At 53.7% G+C, this 20,939-nt stretch overlaps 1 protein-coding gene across 1 annotated transcript in view; it reads left to right on the plus strand.

Annotated features, from left to right (window-relative positions):
• Positions 1 to 16,942: 16,942 nt before the first annotated feature.
• Positions 16,943 to 20,939, plus strand: part of CHRNB2 (cholinergic receptor nicotinic beta 2 subunit) — a 9,796-nt gene continuing 5,799 nt past the window's right edge. The window contains exons 1-5 of the mRNA XM_004714743.2: positions 16,943 to 17,256; positions 18,684 to 18,829; positions 18,987 to 19,031; positions 19,394 to 19,503; positions 20,233 to 20,935. Of these exons, the coding sequence (XP_004714800.1) occupies positions 17,193 to 17,256; positions 18,684 to 18,829; positions 18,987 to 19,031; positions 19,394 to 19,503; positions 20,233 to 20,935 (1,068 nt within the window). The 5' untranslated portion in view covers positions 16,943 to 17,192. The remainder of the gene's footprint in view (positions 17,257 to 18,683; positions 18,830 to 18,986; positions 19,032 to 19,393; positions 19,504 to 20,232; positions 20,936 to 20,939) is intronic.

Raw genomic sequence — 20,939 nt, forward strand, 5'->3', positions numbered from 1 at the left:
GGCCCCGCCTCTGTCCCCCTTCACGTGACCCCCCTGGACGGGCCTCCTTCACGTGATCTCGGCCTTTCCCGCCCCTCAGAGCGGGCCCGCCACCCTTCCCACGTGACTGGGGCGCCGGGCTCCGCCCTTCCCCCCGCCGCGGGGCGTGGCTGCACGACGTGGGCGCATGCGCACGGCGGCTCCTCGCCGGCTCTCCCCTCTCACGTGACCCGGCGCCGCGTGCTCCCAGGGGCTACCCGCGCGGGACCCTGCTTCCTGCTTGGGGGCCCGAGTCCCCGGCTCCCAATCAGCGGCGAGGGTGCCGGGAACTTGGTGGGCCGAGAGGGGAAAACGAGAAATTCGGTTGCAGCCTGCGTTCGGCGTGCCCTCCCTCCCCCCGCCCCGCTGGTCAGAGGCTCAACGGCTGGGCTGCCCGACCCCGCCCCACCGTGGGAACGGGCACGCGGCGTCTGCACAGCGACTGGAAGGGGCTGTAGTCGGGGGACGCGCACGCGAGAGCCCGGCTTCTCGGGCGCCCCGTGACCTTGGGCTAGCTGCTTTTCCCCGAGCCTCGTTCTTCTCACCTGTACAATGGCTCAGACGAGACCGACGCCAGCTCTGTCTGCTCCTAACGCTGGGGTGGGAAGAGGCCGGAAATGCGGGAAAGGGCCTGGTCGCCCTCGGTGCTTTCCAGACCCCGTGGGGCTGGACACGTCTGGGGGAGGGGCGGCCTGGCTTCGTGGACAGGGTCAGGGAAGGACTGCAGCGCTCGTCTCCAACCGTGAACCCGGCGGGAGGGAGAAGGGGACCGCCTAGAGCAGAGGCCATTCCCGACCGCGGTCGAGAGCGGCGGCGACTGTCGCAGTGGACCTGGCCGCTGCGGCGCGGGCGCCCGCCAGGTGGCGCTGTCACAGAGGGCAAACCAAGCTGGGCTCCCCCAAGCCGGGCTGGTGTTTCCCTGGCAGACAGGTGCTGGCTCTGGCAGGCCCTGGGGAATTCTGAGATGCCAGCGCAGGCCTCGAACCGCGGGCCCGACGGCTACCATCATCTCCTGAGCTGAGACGAGCCCGCTTTTGGTGGGCGCTCACGGGTGGTGCTTCAGGCTGGGCTACACCTGTATTTGTTCAGCGGAGTGGGTAGAGGCCGCCTGCTGTGGCCCGCGTGGGCTATGAGGATTTAAAGATGGGTGAAACGTGGTCTTGGCACTGGGGCCTAGTTAGCTACCTGTCGTCCTTGTCTGTGTGTGCAAGCTGGTGCTATAAACGGCTGTGGAAAGCATTTCCATTTACGAAGCCCGTTCTCAGTGCCCTAGTGGCGCCGTGGACTAAGCGTTAACAGTGAATCGCAGCCCTTGGGGTTAAGCCCCCCAGCTGCTTTGGCAGGAGAAGAATAAGAAATATCCGCTCTTGTCAAGTTCTGAAACCTCAGCAAACCTACACAGGGTGGGTTTGAGTTGGAACCCACTAGATGGTATTGGATTTGGGTTTTAGATTAAGGATCTTGCAAGTATGGCTGAGCCTGCCAACAACATTGCAAGGTAAGCACTTTTATTCCTATCTTACCATGTGGGCCTGCCTTCACCCTTCCACCTTCCTCTGCTGTCCCTCGTGCTGTCTAAGAGCATAGATTCTGAACACCTTGTTGGCAGAAGGCAGTGGATGAGAGTGAAAACCCAAAATCCTCTTGCCAAGGCCCCAAGTGGATTCAGCTTCCATTGAATAGTCTGGCCCTCAGACAGTGCATTGGGAAGTGGATTGCCTCCACTCACTCCCCTGGCCAGCCCAGGGAGAGGCAAATCTCCCTTAGGGGCTTGCCTGGGTGTGCCCTTAAGGGAGGTCACCTTATGGGGGTAGCAGAGGCATGAGTCATGCCCAGGTTGCCTTATTCCAAAGGCCCTGAACCAACCTTAGAAGCTCTTCTGTTTTAATGTGTACGTGTCCCGGGACCGTTCCCTTTTCTGTGGTCCCACCTGTAATTGAGATGTGTTGATCTGCTGTCAAATCATGCTTTTGTGACCATTTCCTTTGCCCTCCCACCTCCGACTTTTTTAAGTCCTTGATTCTCAACAAACCCTTGGACGCCATTATGACCTTATGCTGATGGCCTCCCGCCTCCGAATATTGTGTCTTTGCCTTGTCTTTGTCTTTTTAAAGAAGTAATAAATGTTCTCCTTAAGTTGTAGTTGAGATTTGAGGGTCTCTTTTGTATCCTAAACATTTCTTAAGCGCTTTTTTTTTTTCAACGTATCACTTGATTCCAGCCCTTACATGAGACATTTATAAAATGCAACCATGTAGAAGGTCCTGAATTATGGATTTCATAAAGGGTTTTAAGTAGTAGAAAACAACATGATGAGACAACCCCACCATCTTGCACAGATGCTCCAAGTCCCCCAGGAGGACATCCCAATGTTCGAGCACAGAGATGAGGCCTGTCCCTGTCTTGCTGCTGGTCTGCTCAGCCTCTCAGCTTTCTAGCTGGGAGAGCCCTGTTTTGGATCTTAAATTCTGAACACTAGATCTGCCGTAAGACCTTGGCAAGTTGGGCAGATGGAAAGGAGGCCAGTATAAGGCAGAGTGGTTGCAGGTAAGGTAGGCAGGGGCTGGATCTTAGACTGGTATTCAAAGCCATGGTTAGGATTTCAGATTTTCTTCAGTTTTCAATCAGGAACCCTGGGGCAAGTAGTTACAGTAGCACTGCCAGAGAATGCATCTTCCCAAAGGAGACCTGAGTTTAGGGAAAGGCGAATGGAGTTATGCACATACTGAGGGGGCAGGTGGAGGGTAAAGGGGGCCTGTCTCTTGGTGAGAGACAGGCAGCTGTGGTGTGAGTTCAGGAGAGAAGGCAGAACCATAGATACTGATTGGAAAGTGAAATCGGCCACCAAGGGGACACGGCGGAGTGGAAGGAGCAGGGCGTGGCGTGGGGAGCCAGAGAGACCTGGGCAGGGATTTGAGCTCCGCTTTGCTAGCTGTGTGACCTTGGACAAATTATTTCCTTTGGGGCCAGCCTGGGTTTCCTCGTCTGCTGGTTGGATGGTTTTGTGCCAGCGGAGACGAAATGAGGTGCATAATGATCACTTCAGTGAGAGACACAGACTGTACCAATCGACGAAGGCCAAAGGTGGCTGCTCTTACAGGCCACCTGATGAATCTGTGGTGGAACCCTGGATGGCTCACCTAGAAGTTGTGGTTCAAGCTCACACAGTGAGTGACCGGTGACCTGCTCCCCAAGAGATTAACTCACTGCCGTGGAAACCCCCTAACCTAAGACCGAGTTGAGCTGCCCTGTGGCTTTCTGAGACTCATCTTTTTCCCACCTAGAGCAGCTTATGGTTTCAAACTGCTGACCTTGCTATTAGCAGCCCAGTGTGTAATCCACTACACACACCAGGTTTCCTCTGAAAAGATCACCGCCTAGGACATCTTGTGGGACACTTCTCAGTCTCACTGAGCAGCTAGCTCTGAGTCAAAATCAACTTGAACAAATTCTAAGGAGGTAACAGCTACTACTGTTGTTAGCAGTCGAGGAGTCTGGGAGAACCTGGCACTGTGCTACTCAAAGACAGAGACCATGTGGATTTGAGAAATTCAACGTTCATTCCTGCAAGTGCTGGCAGAGGAACAGTGGGGCTGCTACCTCCAACCTGCATGGTTTCAACGATGCAGCGAAAATCAAGTTAGAGTCCCCAAACTGGCAGGTGAGAGGGGAAATAACAGGTCTCTCAACAGCCTGGGAAGATAATGTATTTGTACAAGGACGAGAGGATCTTCCAACAGTGGGACAAAGGGAGCAAGGCTCATAGGAAACCGTCTACATTTCCCCAGGGACTGGGATTACCAGCCCAGTTGGGCTGCGATTGGTAAGATAAGCAGTTGGAAACCACCAGCTGCTCCTTGGGAGGAAGGTGAGGCTTTCTACTCCTGTAAATAGCTAATGGCTTTAGAAGATGAGGCTTTCTACTCCCGTAAATAACTAACAATCTTGGCAACACACAGGAGCAGTTGCACCCTGCCCGAACAGGGTCCCTATGACTTGGCATCCTTTAGATGGCAGTGAGTTTTTTTTGTTGTTTTTTATCACTATGGTTATGGTTATTGCTACAAAGTCATGTGAGGAACCACTCAGTAAACATTTATGAGGCTTTACCATGTGCCAACAGGACTTCCTGGGTGCCCCAAATGATTAAGCACCTCGTTACTAGCTGAAAGATGTGTTAGAGCTTAAATTCTGAGCACCCTGGTTTGCAAAAGGGTATGGATGGCAGTGCCTGTCCCCAATCCATGTATGCCCCCACAAAGAGCGAGCCCCCGCTGGTTGCTTTCTGATCTCTAACCAAGGGTGTGGTCACCTTGCCCTCAGGGAGGATGCTTTAGGGAGTGGATTGCCTCCACCCTTCTCTGGCCACCCTGGGGAGGGACAGTCTCTCGGGCTTGCCTAGGTGTGTCAGAGGACTGGAGGTTGCCACGTAATCATGAGTTGTGCCCTATCAGTTTGGCCCTGGCAGCCTGCATCAGAAGGCCCTGAACCCATCTTCTCACCCCTTCTATCTAATCACCGCCCCGCCCCTGCGTCCGTCTGTCTGTCCGTCCATCCGTAGCCCCGCCTCTTACTGTGATGTGTTGACCTGCCACCAGTCATGCTTTTGTGACTTTCCTCCCCACCCCCACTCCACCCATCTCGAGTCTCGATTGTGAGCCCTCAGACAGGCGCCACTTCACCCTCGGCTGGATAATGTGTCTGTGTCTTGTCTCTTTTAAGACAACACAATGTTCTCTTTAAGTTATAGTCAAAGTGGAGTTTCTTTTGAACCCTAAAACAAAGGTCACCCAGAGGTGCTGAGCAGACAAGCTGGTGGTCATTCCGGAACAGCCCATGGCACACTTCTACTCGCTTCAGTCCACATGGGGATGGAGGGTACATGGTTGGTGGGGGTCAGCGTCCCCATGGACCCGAGGCTGGCCTCAGGATGAGTACCACCATAGAGCATCACAGAGCCGGCGGAAATGAGAGACAGCCGAAGTTCGACACTCTCTGACGAAGAAGATTGTTAGGTAGCTAGCTTAGGGACGGGGTTGACCCTCCCATGTCTGCAAAGGCCCCAATAGAGGAGCTTGGAAAGAAATCAGGCAACCATTGGACACCTACGAAGACCCCAAATTGAGATGCATACTCAAGCGCTGGCCCCCGGCCCTTCCCCCTCCCCCAGCCAGGTGGGAAGTACACCTGGTGGGGCAGACTAGACCCAGGCTCATGACATCACCCAAGTGAGCCTAACTCAGCCAATAGGGTCAACCAACCCCATCAACCACACCTTCCCTCACCCAGGGGATAGGCTAGAATAAAGGCGGGGAGCATGGGACGCTCTTACCCTGCTCCTGGTCAGAGGCCGGTAGAGGGGGAGGGTCTCCCTACCCCACTGGGGCACTCATGCGCCTGCTCCGGGCCTGCTTGGAGCTCTCAGCCTGTAGGGTTGGGCTTCTGGCCTCCCAGTATCCCCCCAATATCCGCACATGTAGGTGCTCTTTTCCACTTGGTTATTCGGGCCCCGCTGTGAACCCCTTTGAGACGGTAAAGCCTGAAACTTGTCCTGTACTTCATAAAAAGCCACTTGGATTACAAAACAGGTGTCATGTGAATCCTTTCATCTTGCGAAGCCAAGAACTGTGAGTATTACAGACTCCAGAAAACAAGGTGCCTGGACTCAGTGAAAATGGCCGCTATCTGGCACAGGAGAAAACATACATTTTTGGATAGTCAGAACGAGAACTAAGTTACAAGATCACAAAAACCATCCAGGGGGGCAGGTGGGAGCTCTAGCAGCAGGGGGTTGTCACCCAAGCGAGGGTACATGGTTGGTCAGGGGACATGCCCTTCCATAGGAAAGGGTGGTCACCTGAGAGTGGCAGGGCAAGTTTTGGGGGGTAGCCTGTTAGTAGACCGGCTTCCTCCATCCTCCTTGTCCCTGGGGGTCCATAGTAAAGATGTATTGATCATGCTGGGCCTCAAGACCACATCTTGCATCTGTCTGATCAAAGGTCTCCTTAATTGACTGTGATGACCTGTACCTGGTGGACCTCAGCAATGAGGGACGTCTCCCCGAGGCCACATGGCTAAGTCAGCAGCAACTTAGAGGAGCCGCTGTGAGAAAAGGCTGCTGGTAAAACTCAGTGTGGATTCTAGACTTTAGAGTTCAGGCTCTGCTCTCAGATTGCTCTGTGTACACAACAGCCTCGTGCGGCAGGCAGCAGTGGACGAGCCAGACCAGATCCTTGCTCTTGGTACTGCCATGCTAGGGGAAGGAGTCGGGCGAGGAATCCGAGCCTGATGGTGACTGGGAGGCCAGGTGAGTCCAGAAGCCAGGGGTTGAGCTGGGATTGGATGAGGAAGAGGAGAAGGCCAGACGGGGCTGGGGAAGAGCAATCCGGGCAGAGGAAGTGTTGGGGACAAAGGACTTTGGGCCTCTTGTCTCCAGTTCCTGAAAGTCTCGGAATTCCTTGGCATGCCCTGGCAATGGAAGGTATCTTTGTTTTTCTGAAAGAGGGAGGCCACACTCAAACATGTACAAAGGAGCAGGAGCTCCCAGACCACCCACCGCACGCTGAGGACTCGCAACTGTTATAAAGGACCCAGCCCCAGGAACTTCTGGGTTGGTGATGCAGTGGGAAGACACACACACACCACCACCACCACCACCCACCCACCCCTGGTGACGAGAGGCTTCCAGAGGAAACCACTCCCAGAACCTCTCCTGCACATTTCTTGGTGTGTACCCTTTGCTGTTCTATTTTATAAATAATTTTATTGGGGGCTCTTACAGCTCTTAAAACATCCCATACATCAATTGTATCAAGCATATTTGTACATGTTTTGGCATCATTATTGCTGTCATATTTTAAAGGCCAAACAGTGAGTATATACCCCTTCTCTCTCCGGGAATCCTCCCATCAGATTTTTCAGCTCCCCAGGGGGCTGTGAGGGCTAGCGGAGCCTGCCGTCTGTGGACTCCCAGTGGATGGGAAGACCCGAGGACCCGGTGCTGGGAAACTGCTGGATGGAGGAGAACCATGCAGTTCTTCATCTTAAAGAGCTGAGTCAGGGGGCTCCCGTCAGGAGAGGAAGTGCCCAGTGGGCGGGTGGAGAAGTGGGAGCATGTGCTGTGAGTTCTGCATCACAGTTGGAGGCTGGGTCTGGTGTCCAAACAAAGCCAAAGCCCTCGGCATGGGACTGGTCCTGGGGTGTGCTGCAGTCAGAAACTGTCGTCTCCTGGCTAAGAGTTCGGACTTTGAGCCCCAGCCCTGCCAACCATTAACAATGTGACCTTTGGAAAGCTCTTTTCGGCATGTGCCAACCCGGTCCTAACAGCACCTACCTCCAGTGAGGTCTGGGGTCTTATGGTAGAAAAGGAAAAACTGGGTAGGAGACGTGGTCAGTGAAGAAAGCAGGGCTGAGGCATGGAGGCTACAGGGGCTTGTCTGTATTGAGTGTGGTGGGAAGCCGGATCCCAAGCAGGGAGAGGCTCTGAAAAACCAAACCACTGCCACGGAGTCGATGCTGACCCGGTAGAACTACCCCTGTGAGTCCCTGAGACTGTCACATTTAAGGGTAGGAAGCCTCTTCCTCCAGTGGAGCGGCTGGTGGTTTCAAACTGCTGACCTTGTGGTTAGTATCCGGCCGCATAACCACAATGCCGCCAGAGCTCCTTGGGGAGTGGCGAGGCCTCCTTGTAGTGCATGTCGGGTGGAGATGTAGACAGCAGTTTGTAGATTCCCAGCGGACAGTTTCCACTAACTGTGTGTGGTGCCCTTGGTGACAGTCACCACAGTGCATGAGCAGTCACACGATTCCTGCTCTGGAGCTTCTGGGTGGGTTGGTTTTTCCCCCAACAGTCACACATTATGGGGTGGGGGGTTGTTGGCAGGGGGGCTGCTGGTACATTTGACTGGTTCCCAGAGTGTAACCTTCTGTCGTCAACTCCGTGCACTCACTGCCCAGCACTGCCAAATGCGCATGGATTTGCAGAGACAAGTCAGGTCCAGCCCTTGTGGCAGCACCTGGCAAGATGCTTGTCATAGAGGAGGGGCTTCTTCCGTCACAGCTGCTGCTCTGGCTTGGCTTGGCGGTGTGTACCACGCCTGCCCTCAGGAAGTGCACAGGGCAGTGGACAAGCTAGAGTCAGAGGACAGACACAGTACCAGGGATTTAGAAGGGTGGAGGCCTGGCAGGGTGGGTGATCGTCGTAGTCAGCATTAGTGCCCAAGAAAGAATGTGCACGATGAGTCGTCTTCCTTAGATGGAGATGAGGGGATATTCTACAAGATCTGGGACCTGAAGCACAAGGAGGTTGGGAAGAAAGGCTTGCGACCGAGGGTTTCAGAGGAGAAGGGGAGTGGAGCAGGAGGAAGCTCTGAGCAGGAAACACCTGTAGCACCTGTGGCTCTGGGTGCTGACGCCGCAGTGCCCTGGGTTGCCCTGAGCGGCTCAGTCCTGGAGGCCCCTTCAGCAGTACAACCTCCACTTGTGGAGAACGCAGGCCCAGTGCTGTCACTCTGAAGTCCTTGGCCTATAAGCCCATTGCCATGAAGTGGATGCTATCCTAGGCGGTGACTGTTTGTGAGAGCAGGCAGCTGCATCTTTCTACCACGGAGCAGCTGGTGGGTTTGAACTGACGTTTCCACTAGCAGTCCAGTGTACCAGACAGTGCCACTGGGACCCCTCTACTTGTCTCCGAAACAAAGCCAAGCTCACCGGCGCTGAGTGGATTCCAACTCCGAGCTATCCCGTGGACCGAAGAGAAACGTCTCTGTGGGCTTCAAAGGCTGGGGACATTGCTGGGGGCAGAAAGCCTCATCTTCCTCCCAGAGCGGCTGGTGGGCTCCAGCTGTAAGGTTGCTTGAGTGGGTCACACCTCGGTTCTTGGCTTCACACGAGAAAGAGTTCACGCCGCAGCCCGTTTTGTAAGCCAAGTGGGTTTTGATGAAGGACGGGAGAAGGTTCAGGTTTTAGTCTCAAAAGAGGACATGCTATTTCAGGGTGCATGCGGAGCTGCCCCGGGGTTCACAACTGGTCACTCTCGACTTCCTGGAGCTGTGCACCCACACGTGCAGCACTGGGGGGAGGAGTCAAAGGAGAAAGGGCAAGAGGCTGCAGAGGCCTAAGCACAGGGCAAGAAGACGGGGGCCAGAGAGAGCATGGGACATGAGAGAGTCTGTGGGCCCCAAGCAGGCCTGGAGCGGGTCCATGGGCACCCGTACGGGGGAGGGAGACTCTTACCCTCCGACCTGCTGCTGACCAGGAGCAAGGTCAGAGGACGGCCTTCCTGCCGCCAGGGTATTTCAAGCCTCTGGCTAGGGGGGCCTGGTTGATGGTATTGGTTGACACCATTGCCTGTGTTGAGCCCACCTGGGTGATGTCATGGCCTAGTTTGGGCCGCCTAGGTATACCTTCCACCTGGCTGGGCGCTTGAACTTGAGCATGCTCAGTCAGGGTCTTCATAGGTGTCTAATGGTCACCTGAGTTCTTCCCAACCTCCTTTATGGGGGCTTTTGCATTCACAGGAGGGATAGCCCCCACCTCACCCACCCCGTCCCTGAGTCTAGCTACCTAACAACCACTTACCTTTCAGTTTAAGTTCATCGCTTACCAGACCGTGCACCCAGGGTTCCTTTATTTACCTGTGCAGCTGTTAACATAATGATCAGAGAGTACTTAATGATACCCAGAGATATTTGAGGAATATTAAATGATAAAGTTACAGAGCTGTATGGCAACTGTGGGAAACAACCGGGAGGAGAGAGTATGTGGCAAACTCAACATTCATCCACTAAGGAGTCTGGGAGACAGGGCTCCTGTGGAGGGAACCGTCACGTTGGTGGGTTGGAGGTTTGTTCCACCCACATTCTCCTAGATAAAGTTATTCCCCATAATGCCCAATGTAAGGTGCTCCTTGCAAGCCCATGGCTGCTGCTGTAGACCCTTGAAGGTCAACTACTTAAAGGCTTTCTGCATAAAGGTCATCTGCCATCAAGAGCATTCAACCAGACCTTTCCCTCATGGGTCTGATAAGATGGGGGAAGATACGGATAGGATTCGCCTGTCATTGTGACCGGGTTCCCTGCAGGGCCATCCTGCTGCATGTGAAGTGAGCCCTGTGAGAAGCGAGCGTGCGGGCTCATCACCAGCAAGAGCCAGCAGTGCAGGTCCTCTTCTGGACCGAGCATCGGGCTTACCCCAGACTGAACAGCACACACCACCACATGAGCCATTGCCTCAAACTTACGAGAGCTTTTGTGGGACATCGAAGCAAGTGATTTCTCAGAACCCAGAAACATGAGGGGAGGAGTGGGGGAGAGAATGAAGCAGAGTAGCATCTTGGAAGAGTTGAACTTTCAGGATTCCTTCACTCTCCAGTTTCTTGGAACAAGTTTGGTATTCTTACAAAAGAAGTCTTTACAAATGCAAGACACGGAATAGCCCCACTGTCCATCACTGGTGGCATGGATAGGTCATGGTATATGTGGACAATGGAATGCCCTAAAGCAGGGAGCACACGTGAACTGCAACGTTCACCAGAATTTATGATTCGTGCAAAAGACACAGTGTGATGCTTTTACTCATGGAAAGTTCAAAGGCAGGCAAAATCCGTGTATGCTGTTAGGAGTCAGAATGGTGTTTCCTTTTCCTTTTTTTTAACGTGCGCTGTGGGTGAACGTTCAGAGAGCAGATTATTGTTCCCTAACTGAGCTGCAACCTTCAGCATTCTTCCCACTTCCCCTGTTTCCATTCATCCTTCTCTCTTGCCTCTCCCTACCTCTCGAGCTTTGCTCGCGGGTCAACGATCTCGTTGGTTGGTCTCGTCTGGTTGATTGTTCTGAGGAGCATGTTCCACATGGGTGTTACTGTTCACCTTACCTCCCTGCCTCACCTTACCTCAGTGCTGACGCATAATGACCCTACGGGACCCTGCAAGTCTATGAGACTGTAAGTCTGAATGGGAGTAGAAAGCCCCATTTTTCTCTCAAGGAGCACCGGGTGGTTTCAAACTGCTTACCTTGCAGATTGCAGCCCAGAGCATAAACACTACACCACCAAGCTCCCATAGGCCTGTTTATTGTTTGCTGCAAGGTGATCCCCAGGGGTGGGATCTGTACTAGGTATGAGTGGTGTCTAAGGCATAGATAGCCTCAGGGTGTTCTAAGTCTGTGAGACCTGTGGGTCTGCCCTTTTTTATGATTTTGGATTTTGAGCTCCTACTTGACCCAGGACCTGCTGTGGCCCTACTCAGGTCAGCGTGGTAGCTGGGAACCATCTAGTTCTTCTGGACCCAGGAGAGGAGAGGCAGTGGTTTGTGTTGTCCATAGGTCCTTCGGACTAATTGTTTCTTGAGTGGTAGTTACTTGTTCATATTTTACTTTTAGTTGGTCTTAGTGTGCGGTTCAGACTCATGAAGTGCACTCACAACTGTTGTACAGCCGTGCCTCTATGCCAAACAAGCCCAATTAAGCACTCACTCCCCCTCCCCTTTCTTTCAGGTGGTTACTTTTGACAAGATGGGAGTGATGACTGGTAGGGAAGGTTAGATTCTGGAGGATTGGTTAGACTCTTAGTTTTCAAATTGGGCGGGGCAACATCGCTGTGCTGATTCTGATATGGTGAGTACAGCCTCGGCTCAGACTCGGCAAGCAGAGGCTGCGAGGATGGCCCAGGACTGGGCAGCGTGTAGGTCTGTTTATGAGGGACCAGCCTCCACAACCAAATGGGTGTAAGGGACGGTTGTGTCCTTAAGGTGACATCAGACAAGATAAAGCATGCACGAGCTTACCTCTCAGTCCTGACTTCCGGTGCCAGGTCTGAGCAGAGAGAGTACTGTAATCTCACAAGCTTATATACTCTTGGGCACGCAGGGCATGACAAGCATGTATGTAACAGGAAGGAGTTGTACTAGGGCCACACACATGACAGGAAGGTACAAACATAACAAGTTGGGGGGACTCGAGTCAAGATGGCAGCCTAACCGTGGTCATCTGAGCTGGCTTGACCTCAGGTGTCTTTGAGCTCTCCTTCAGGGGAACAGTCCAAGGCCCTTATCAGAGGAGTGAGTCCTCCTTAGGGTGGGACAGACAATAGGGTCTGATTGGTTTTGATGGCTGACAACCTTTAGGCAGATAGCCTTTAAGCAGTTGACCTCCAAGTGTGTAGTCAGTGACCGTATGTTTGCAAACAGCACCTTAAGTTTGGCTTTATTATGGGAGGACATATCATGGGGAATAACTTTCAGTTAGGAGAATGTGAGTGGGACCCATCTCCAACCCAAGAATGTGAAGGTTTCCTCCACGGGAGCCCTGGCGTCCCGGACTCCTTAATGGATGACTGTTGACAGTTTGTCCGCATACACTCTTTCGGTTTTCAGTTTTCCATATCTGTTGTATTTATGAGCCAGAACTAACTTACCAACACATGACAACAACAAGGCTAGGTAGCTAGTTTAGGGACAGGGGGTTGTCCCTCCCATGTCTGCAAAGGCCCCCATAGAAGAGGTTGGAAAGAAATCAGGCAACCATTAGACACCTATGAAGACCCCAAACTGAGCGTGCTCATACTCAAGCCCCAGAGTCAGGTGGGAAGTACACCTGGGTGGGCCAGACTAGGCCCCGGCTCATGACATCACTCAGGTGGGCCTAACTCAGCCAATGGGGTCAACCAATACCATCAACCATACCTTCCCCCAGCCAGAGGGGTGAGCTAGAATAAAGGCTGGGAGCATGCTCTGGGACTCTCTCCTACCCTGTTCCTGGTCAGAGGAAGGGGGAGGGGGAGGGTCTCCCTACTCTGCATGGGCCCTTTCTCGGGGCCCACAGGCTCTCAGCCTCTAGGGTTCTTGGGCTTCTGGCCTCCTGGGATCCTGCCCCTCCACTGCCCCGCAGTTCCGAACACATGGGTGCTCTTTTCCATGTGGTTGCTCATACCCAGTATAAAACCTGAAACTTGTCCTTCATAGAAAACCACTTGGATCACACAACGTGTTCAGGATAAATTCTTTGATTGTGCAAAGAACCGAGGTATTACCAACTCCAGAAACCTAACAGATATGGAATGGAAATTTACCTAGCTTTACATTTATTTATAGAAAAAAGTATAACTCATATATAACTATACTCATCTCTGTTTTTTCTAAGTATATATAAATAGATACATTTGGGAATGTCAATATGAGAACTTCAAAAAGTTTGTGGGAATATTCCACTGTCTTTCAATTCCAGTTTCCCCAAACTTTTTGAAGCCCCTTGATATAAAGTCCTGACAAGGTTTGGTTTTGTTTTCTAGGAATTGGCATCACGAATCCATGTTGGTATGTACTTTGCCTTGCTAATTTGTGTTTTCCAACGGGTCTTCGTGAACATGTATTACTTGTCCTTGTCTGGTTTAAGACTTAATAAATGTTCTCTTCCAATTAAAAAAAGAAAAAGAACGTGGATTTTTGTATCTCGTGAAAAAACATTTCTTACCAGTCACTGTTGCCTTGCAGTTGACGGGAGTGGAAGAAATGAGGGTGCTCCAGTTCTGCTTGGCCACCGACAGGGGCCAGCGTGAGCAAGCTAGCTGGTCTGGCCTGGAGAGAGCTTGCAGGCAGCAGCCCAGGGCTTACACTATTAAGTGACCCCAGTCCATCCTCCCAGAGACAAGCAACAACTCAGAAAGAAGATTCTTACAAGAAAAGACTTCCACAGCCACCTTTATTTGCCCCACATCCACCACAGTAAGGCACGGCTGAGGCTGCCGATGTCTCCCTTTCAAGAATTCGGAATGTCTTTAAACCATACTTTCCCTTACTTACTTTCTCATCTTTCCAATCTCAGTGTTCATCCCTAATCCCTCCACGGCCCTCAGGCACTGTTAACCTCTCCCTCTTCTGTGCATTCACAAGACATCCTGCGTATTTCTACCAGAGCGGCCTCCACATTACGTAATGGTTTGTATTATCTGTCTTTGCCATCAAACCATAATCTCCTTAACAGTGGGGCTCTTTTTGATCACTTTATCCTCAAAACCAAAAAACTCACTAACTCCTTGTGATCCTACAGGACAGGGTAGAACTGCTCCTGTGGGTTTCTGAGACTAACTCTTGACGAGAGTAGAAAACCCCGTCTTCTTCCCTTGGAGCGGCTGGTGGTTTCAAACGGCTGACCTTGCAGTTACCAGCCCAACTCCTCACCCACTATGTCACCAGGGCTCCTTCCTGCGTCCTCCACACCTACACAATTCCTGGGAAACAGTGGATATTCAACATTGACCTGTTACAGGAGGTGGCTCATCTTCACTCCCTTGACCCTTTCTGCAAGTGGAATGAGTACGTCACTTCCCTTTCCCTAAAGGCTTGCATTTGCCACTTCTTCCTGGATTTCAAGACTTCTTTAACGCTTGCACATGTTTGCACATGCAAGTGCCCCTGAGCTAGTGGGTGCCGACGTATGCCCACATCTGTGTGCATTACAAGGCCTGTGGTTGACTTCCAGCTACAGACTTTGTGATTTCCACAAAATGACCCAGTGAAACAAGGTAGATAGAGTGTCTATGGCCCACCAAAAGGATGGGACAAGCTCAGAATGCAAATAAGGTGTGTGAAACCCCTGTAGGGACCACACAGATAAGGTGTGTGGAACTGTAGCCAGGGGCTTGACCAGAAAGCCAACCCCAGAGTGAAAGGAGGGCCTCTCTACTATTAAGAGACCAGCGCAGAATGCATCCTTTGGACTGGAGTCCAAGTGTTGAGGACCTCTTAAGCCCAGGAGACATCAGGGAGGGTGCAAGGCAGATGTGGCAGCAGAGCCAGGAGACCGGTGTGAGACAGCACTGTGAGCCTCTTGGCCTATAAAACAAGGAAATAACGGGAGGTATAGTGACCTACGGATTGCCAGAGCTGAGTGTCTTCGTGCAAGAGATTTGCTGGCAGGGTAAGTTGCCTCAAGGCTTTTGGCAGAGCTAGGATAGCTGACCCACGGAGCTAGAGAGCTGAGCTCCTGAGGGCCAAGGCCTGCTGACCAAGCAGGATACCTCTGAGCACTATTAGTGGATCGCAAGAGTTTGGTAACACTTGCCAAAGCAGTGTGCTGGCCTGAGGCTGTACAGCAAGGAGAGGCATGACAGGTTGTCCTTACCAAAGAACTGTATCCCGATTTGTTCTTGAACCTGAATTATAACCAGGTAATTCTCTGAGGGTTGTCTGTGAGTTCTGTGTGGTCGTTACAAAGAATCATCGAACTCAGCAGGAGAGAGTCCCGAAAGTGGGACAACTGGTGTCGGAACTGGTAAAAAGGCTGGAGAGAAGAGGAGGTCTGACCTCCGTAGGAAGCAGCCTTGGCCTGATGCTGATGGTGAGGCTCTCTCCCTAGGGAAGTTGGAGGCGGTCCGGTGCCCCCATCATGTCATTTTTACGTTGAGCACTCAGTCCTGGGGATACAGGAGCGAGCAAACAGCCCTGGTCCCGCCTGGTGCTTACAGTTGGAGCACAGGAGATGAGCAAGACACAAGCAGCATGGTGAGTGAATGCTTTGGAAGCAGAGCAAGGCACGTCAGCGGGTCATGGGTCAGGCACCGGTTTCTTAGGCACTGACCTGCCTGCTAAAGGCTCCAAGTCAGTAGAAGGTGGTTGGGAGAAAAATAGGTGACAAAAGAGCCACAAAGCAAAATGCCACACCTCTGTTTTAAAAGTCCTCAAGTGTGGGGGAGGAGTAGGTAGAAAAAGAATGTGCAAAGAATGAAAAAACGGGGGAAGGGAGCACTAGAATGGATTGTAATGACTTGAATCCTCTTAAAGGCAATTTGACCACGGGGGAGAGGAAAACCCCACAACTGATGAGAGGGTGATTGTACAGCTCTCCGTGATATGATTCAGTGCATTGTTGAATTATGACATGTAAGTTACTTGTGAATAAAACTGGGGGGAAATCTGAATAAAATGTAGAATTTAGTTGCTAGTCAAACTCTAAAACAAACACTAAAAACCTCACTTGGGATAATGATTCAGTAACCCTAGAGGACAGGGCAGAAAGCCTCATCTTACTATTGCAGGGAAACTAGTGGTTTTGAACTGCTGGCCTTGTAGTTAGCATCCCAATAGGTAAGCAGGAGGCCACCGTTGCCAATGGCTACAGTGACGGTTAGAGTGGACCAGAAGTTGGAGTAGACATGGATGGGGCAAAACAGCCATGCTGTATAGAAAATTGGATGTTTTGGTTCACAGTAACCAAAACAGACAAACCAAAAGACGCAAGTTCTTTAAATTTCAAGGGAATGGGCATGGCATTATTGGCTCAGTAGCTACAAGATCAAAGATGTGATCAAGTGTCGGCCTCTCTGGCCGATGGCTTCCTTCTGCACAGAGTCCTGGTGAGCTGGCCCTCTGATTCCCTAGGCTACAGCAGTCAAGACCGGTGTGGGAGGGAGGGGGAGAACTGCTCAGGGAGGAGGGTCCCAGATCTGTCACAGACCTTTCCCAGGGGAAGGGCAGGAAGCTTGACCTTTGAGGTTTTTATATGGGTACAGAGGGCAGCTGTTGGCTGTTCGTAAATCGGAAGCGCATAGCCCTGATCTAATTCTCTAAAGGCCTCAAATGCATTGTCTTCGTTATATCATCTCTGTCGGGGTGCAGAATCATTTGGATTTGGTGTAAAAGAAAAAGGAAAAAAAGGGAGGGAACCCTAAAACGTCTTCCTAACTTCCGCTCCCGGCCACTCACCCCCCCCTCCCCCCCCGGGCCCTGCCCCACTTGCTTACTCAGGCTGCTGCTTCGCTTGCAACCTTGGGCCCCTTCCAAACTCACATCTCCTCCCGCCTCCCCAGGTAGCGGCCTCAGAACTCCACCGCCCGTGCACCCGCCTGCTCCGCCTCACACAGACTCGCACTGGGCAGGATCAGCCGAAGGACATCTCACCCAGAGTCCGCCTTTTTTCTGGGACCAGGCGCTTCCGCCTCCGGGGCGAAGGCTCCTCCCCCGCCATCCCAATCGTATTCCCTGGAAGAGCCAGCGCCCGCTCCGGCCCGCTCCCGACGGGCTTAGCTAGGAGCCGGTCGCTCCCACAGCCCGCTTCCGGATCCCCCAAATCGCCGAGGCGGCGGTCACCGCAGCACGAGCCGGGCCCGGCTTCAGCACCACGGACAGCGCCCAGCCCGGGCGCGCGAGTGATCGGGGCGCGGCGGCGAGCTATGCCCGCAGCATGGCCCGGCGCTCGGGGCCCGTGGCGCTGCTCTTCAGCTTCGGCCTCTTTGGGCTGTGCCCAGGTACGGACGAGCACCGGCCAGGCCCGACCCCGGCCAGGGGCTCAGGATTTGCCACGCTCTGTTGTCCCACTCCGACCAGGCTGGAAGGTGGGATGGGGCCAGCTCCCAGGGGACTTAGGGAGCCTGTTGGGGTTTAGGGGACTGGCCCCAAGGGACCGGATGGAGCGCCTAGCAGAGATGGGGGGAGATGTGATCCGAAGAGTGTGTGAAAGCGGGGTGGGGGGTGGGGGGGCAGTGTGGACATGGAGAGGAGGGAGGAAGAGGAGCCCCCAAGCTTTCTGCCGCGGCAGGAGGGCAGTCAAGGACCACAGCCATTTGGTTTCTGGGTGAACTATATTCTCAAGAAATCCACCTAGGCCAGCGCCCTTGCCTTTGTCACTAACATTTCCTCGAATCTGCTTTGGGCTTCCAAGTCCGATCGCCCCCCAGAGAAAGCGGAGAGAATTGTAGGGTGGGACAGGAAACCTTGAAGAGGCTGAGGGTGCGGAAGTAGTGCTCATGGGGCGGGGCTCTGCGTGAGGGCAGAGTTGGGGGTGCGGAGCCAACTGGATAGCTTTCCACTGCCCAGGCCACCGCGAAGGGGCTGGGCACTTGGGCTTGATGTATGTCCTGACCCAGAGCTCAGGGAACCGAAATCGTCTATTTCAACCCAATGCTGTTTTGGGACGGGGCAGCTAGGGCCCCAGTGTCACGTGGAGCACATAATGTTAGCCGCACACGCAGAGGGGCCCTGAGGAAGGTGTGCAGTGGAACGTGAACAGCTGTTCTCCCTTCACAACTCTGCCAAACCTACCACAGCCACCTGCTGGGGCGTCACAGATGCAGAACGGCAAGCCTTCGGAGCCATCCTTTGAGACCTTCGGGCAGTGGTTCTCAACCTTCCTAAGGCCGCGACCCTTTAATACAGTTCCTCATGTGGTGGTGACACCCCCAACCATAACATTATTTTCGTTGCTACTTCATCACTGTAATTTTGCTACTGTTGTGAATCAGTAGACATAGACCCTTGTGAAAGGGTCGTTTGCCCCCAAAGGGGTCGAGACCCACAGGTTGAGAAACCACTGCCTTAGGGGAAGAGTACCTCACCCAAACCAAACTAAACCTACTGCCACCGAGTTGATCCCGGCTCATCATGCCCCTACAGGACAAAGGAGACCTGGTCCCTGTGGGTTTTCACGATTTCTCTGGGTTCTCAGGCTGGAGGGATATGGGACAGTCCTTTTAGAGAGGGGCTTCTTATGAGGGTCTTGGTCTGGGGCTTCCAGAGGATCAGCCATGCATTTTTGGGGGGTAGCTATGAGTCAGAATCGACCTGATGGTGGTGAGAGTTGAGTTTAGGAATGGAACAGTGGGAACTGCAGCCTCCTGATTGAGCCTGAGTGGGCCCTCCCTGCATACCTACGTACCTTCTGTCCACGCCTGCCCAGAGGTGTGGGGGACAGATACGGAGGAGCGGCTGGTGGAACATCTCCTGGACCCTTCTCGCTACAACAAGCTCATCCGCCCAGCCACCAATGGCTCTGAGCTGGTGACCGTCCAGCTCATGGTGTCGCTGGCCCAGCTCATCAGCGTGGTGAGTCGGGAGGGCCGATGGCGTTAGCATGGCTGGAGTGTGCACGTCTGCGCCGACTCCTCTGGCGACCCTGAGGCTTGGAGAGCCCTGGGAGGGGGCAGGGGGCAGCGGGTCCACAGGCAGCGAGGGTCTGCTCAGCAGCTTCTCTCCTTCACAGCATGAGCGGGAGCAGATCATGACCACCAATGTCTGGTTGACTCAGGTTAGTGCCCCTTCCCCCCACCCCACCCCCTTGGCCCTCTCTTTTGAATCCTTCTGTCTGAAACACCTGCTTCCCCCTCTGCAGTCTCCGGTGGGATCTCAAATAGTGGACTTTCAAGCATGGTTCTGTCACTTAGCAGCGCTGTGACTTTGGCCAGGCTTCACTCACGGAGCACAGTTTTCTTATTTGTGACATGTAGAATCTGCTACCAGAGCTGGGCGATGCGGATCAAATGAGAAAGTATTTTACGAGCCACACGCGCTCACTGTGGGGACACTGACTTGTGAGGTCCCCGAGGTCCCTCTCGCCCCTGGGTCCCAGCAGGACCGGGGCTGGTGCTGCTTCTCTTGCTCCTTCCCCAGGAGTGGGAGGATTATCGCCTCACCTGGAAGCCTGAGGAGTTTGACAACATGAAGAAAGTTCGGCTCCCATCCAAGCACATCTGGCTCCCAGATGTAGTCCTATACAATAAGTAGGTGGCTCTGGGGCAGTGGGGGGTGGAGGGCTGTGGGAGTGCTCAGCAAGGGGAGGGGCCGTGGGGAGAGCAGGGGCTTTTTATTGGCTGATTCACGGATGGTCAGCTCTCAAGGGGGCCATGGAAACCCCATCCCAGTAGACTAGAACTCCTAATGTTTGCACCTGCAAGGGTACAAACTAGAATTGTCAGCCCCTGCTACCTAAATTGGTCCAACAATAGGCTTTCCTGGGAGCCTGTGTAAGATCAAAGAACCTTAAAGTCCCAATTTTCTCCCCCAAGCGCCATCCCCATTCCTGTCACAATCTCGCTCACCTCCCAGACACAAATCTACTTCCATCCACTGATATGTCATCTCCTGGGCCCACCTGCCCCTGTACTTCTCCACGGCCTGGAGGGTCTCACAGCCTTCTTGGCTTCCCCAAGCTCTCTACCCTCATGCGAAGCAGCCAGCTCACACAATGCATGACAAGTAGCAGCTGTGCCCTCCGGACCCTCCGGTTCACCTGCGAGGAGCCACACTAGCCTCTTGACAAGGACACTTCTTCTCCCCACCAACACATTTCCTCGCTCATGCTGCATTCCAGCACCGTGTCTTTAAACCCCTCAGCCCTGGGCCACCTCCTCTCTCCGTCTGGCTTTCCTCCCCTCCCACTCGGGGCTGGGTTGGTGAGCATGGGCACGAGACTGCTCAGGCCAGTGCTGACTGTGTCCGCCCCTTGGCAGCGCTGACGGCATGTACGAGGTGTCCTTCTATTCCAACGCCTTGGTCTCCTACGACGGTAGCATCTTCTGGCTGCCGCCCGCCATCTATAAGAGCGCGTGCAAGATCGAGGTCAAGCACTTCCCATTTGACCAGCAGAACTGCACCATGAAGTTCCGCTCGTGGACCTACGACCGCACCGAGATCGACCTGGTGCTCAAGAACGACGTGGCCAACCTGGACGACTTCACACCCAGCGGGGAGTGGGACATCGTGGCTCTGCCAGGCCGGCGCAACGAGAACCCGGACGACTCCACCTACGTGGACATCACCTACGACTTCATCATCCGCCGCAAGCCGCTCTTCTACACCATCAACCTCATCATCCCCTGCGTGCTCATCACCTCCCTGGCCATCCTGGTCTTCTACCTGCCGTCCGACTGCGGCGAGAAGATGACGCTGTGCATCTCCGTGCTGCTGGCGCTCACCGTCTTCCTGCTGCTCATCTCCAAGATCGTGCCGCCCACCTCCCTGGACGTGCCGCTCATCGGCAAGTACCTCATGTTCACCATGGTGCTCGTCACCTTCTCCATCGTCACCAGCGTCTGCGTGCTCAACGTGCACCACCGCTCGCCCACCACGCACACCATGGCGCCCTGGGTCAAGGTCGTCTTCCTGGAGAAGCTGCCGGCGCTGCTCTTCATGCAGCAGCCGCGCCACCGCTGCGCCC

Source organism: Echinops telfairi, unplaced genomic scaffold (assembly GCF_000313985.2).
Source record: "Echinops telfairi isolate 266 unplaced genomic scaffold, ASM31398v2 ScPeMD7_7425;HRSCAF=8463, whole genome shotgun sequence".
In the NCBI taxonomy this organism is placed as follows: domain Eukaryota; kingdom Metazoa; phylum Chordata; class Mammalia; order Afrosoricida; family Tenrecidae; genus Echinops; species Echinops telfairi.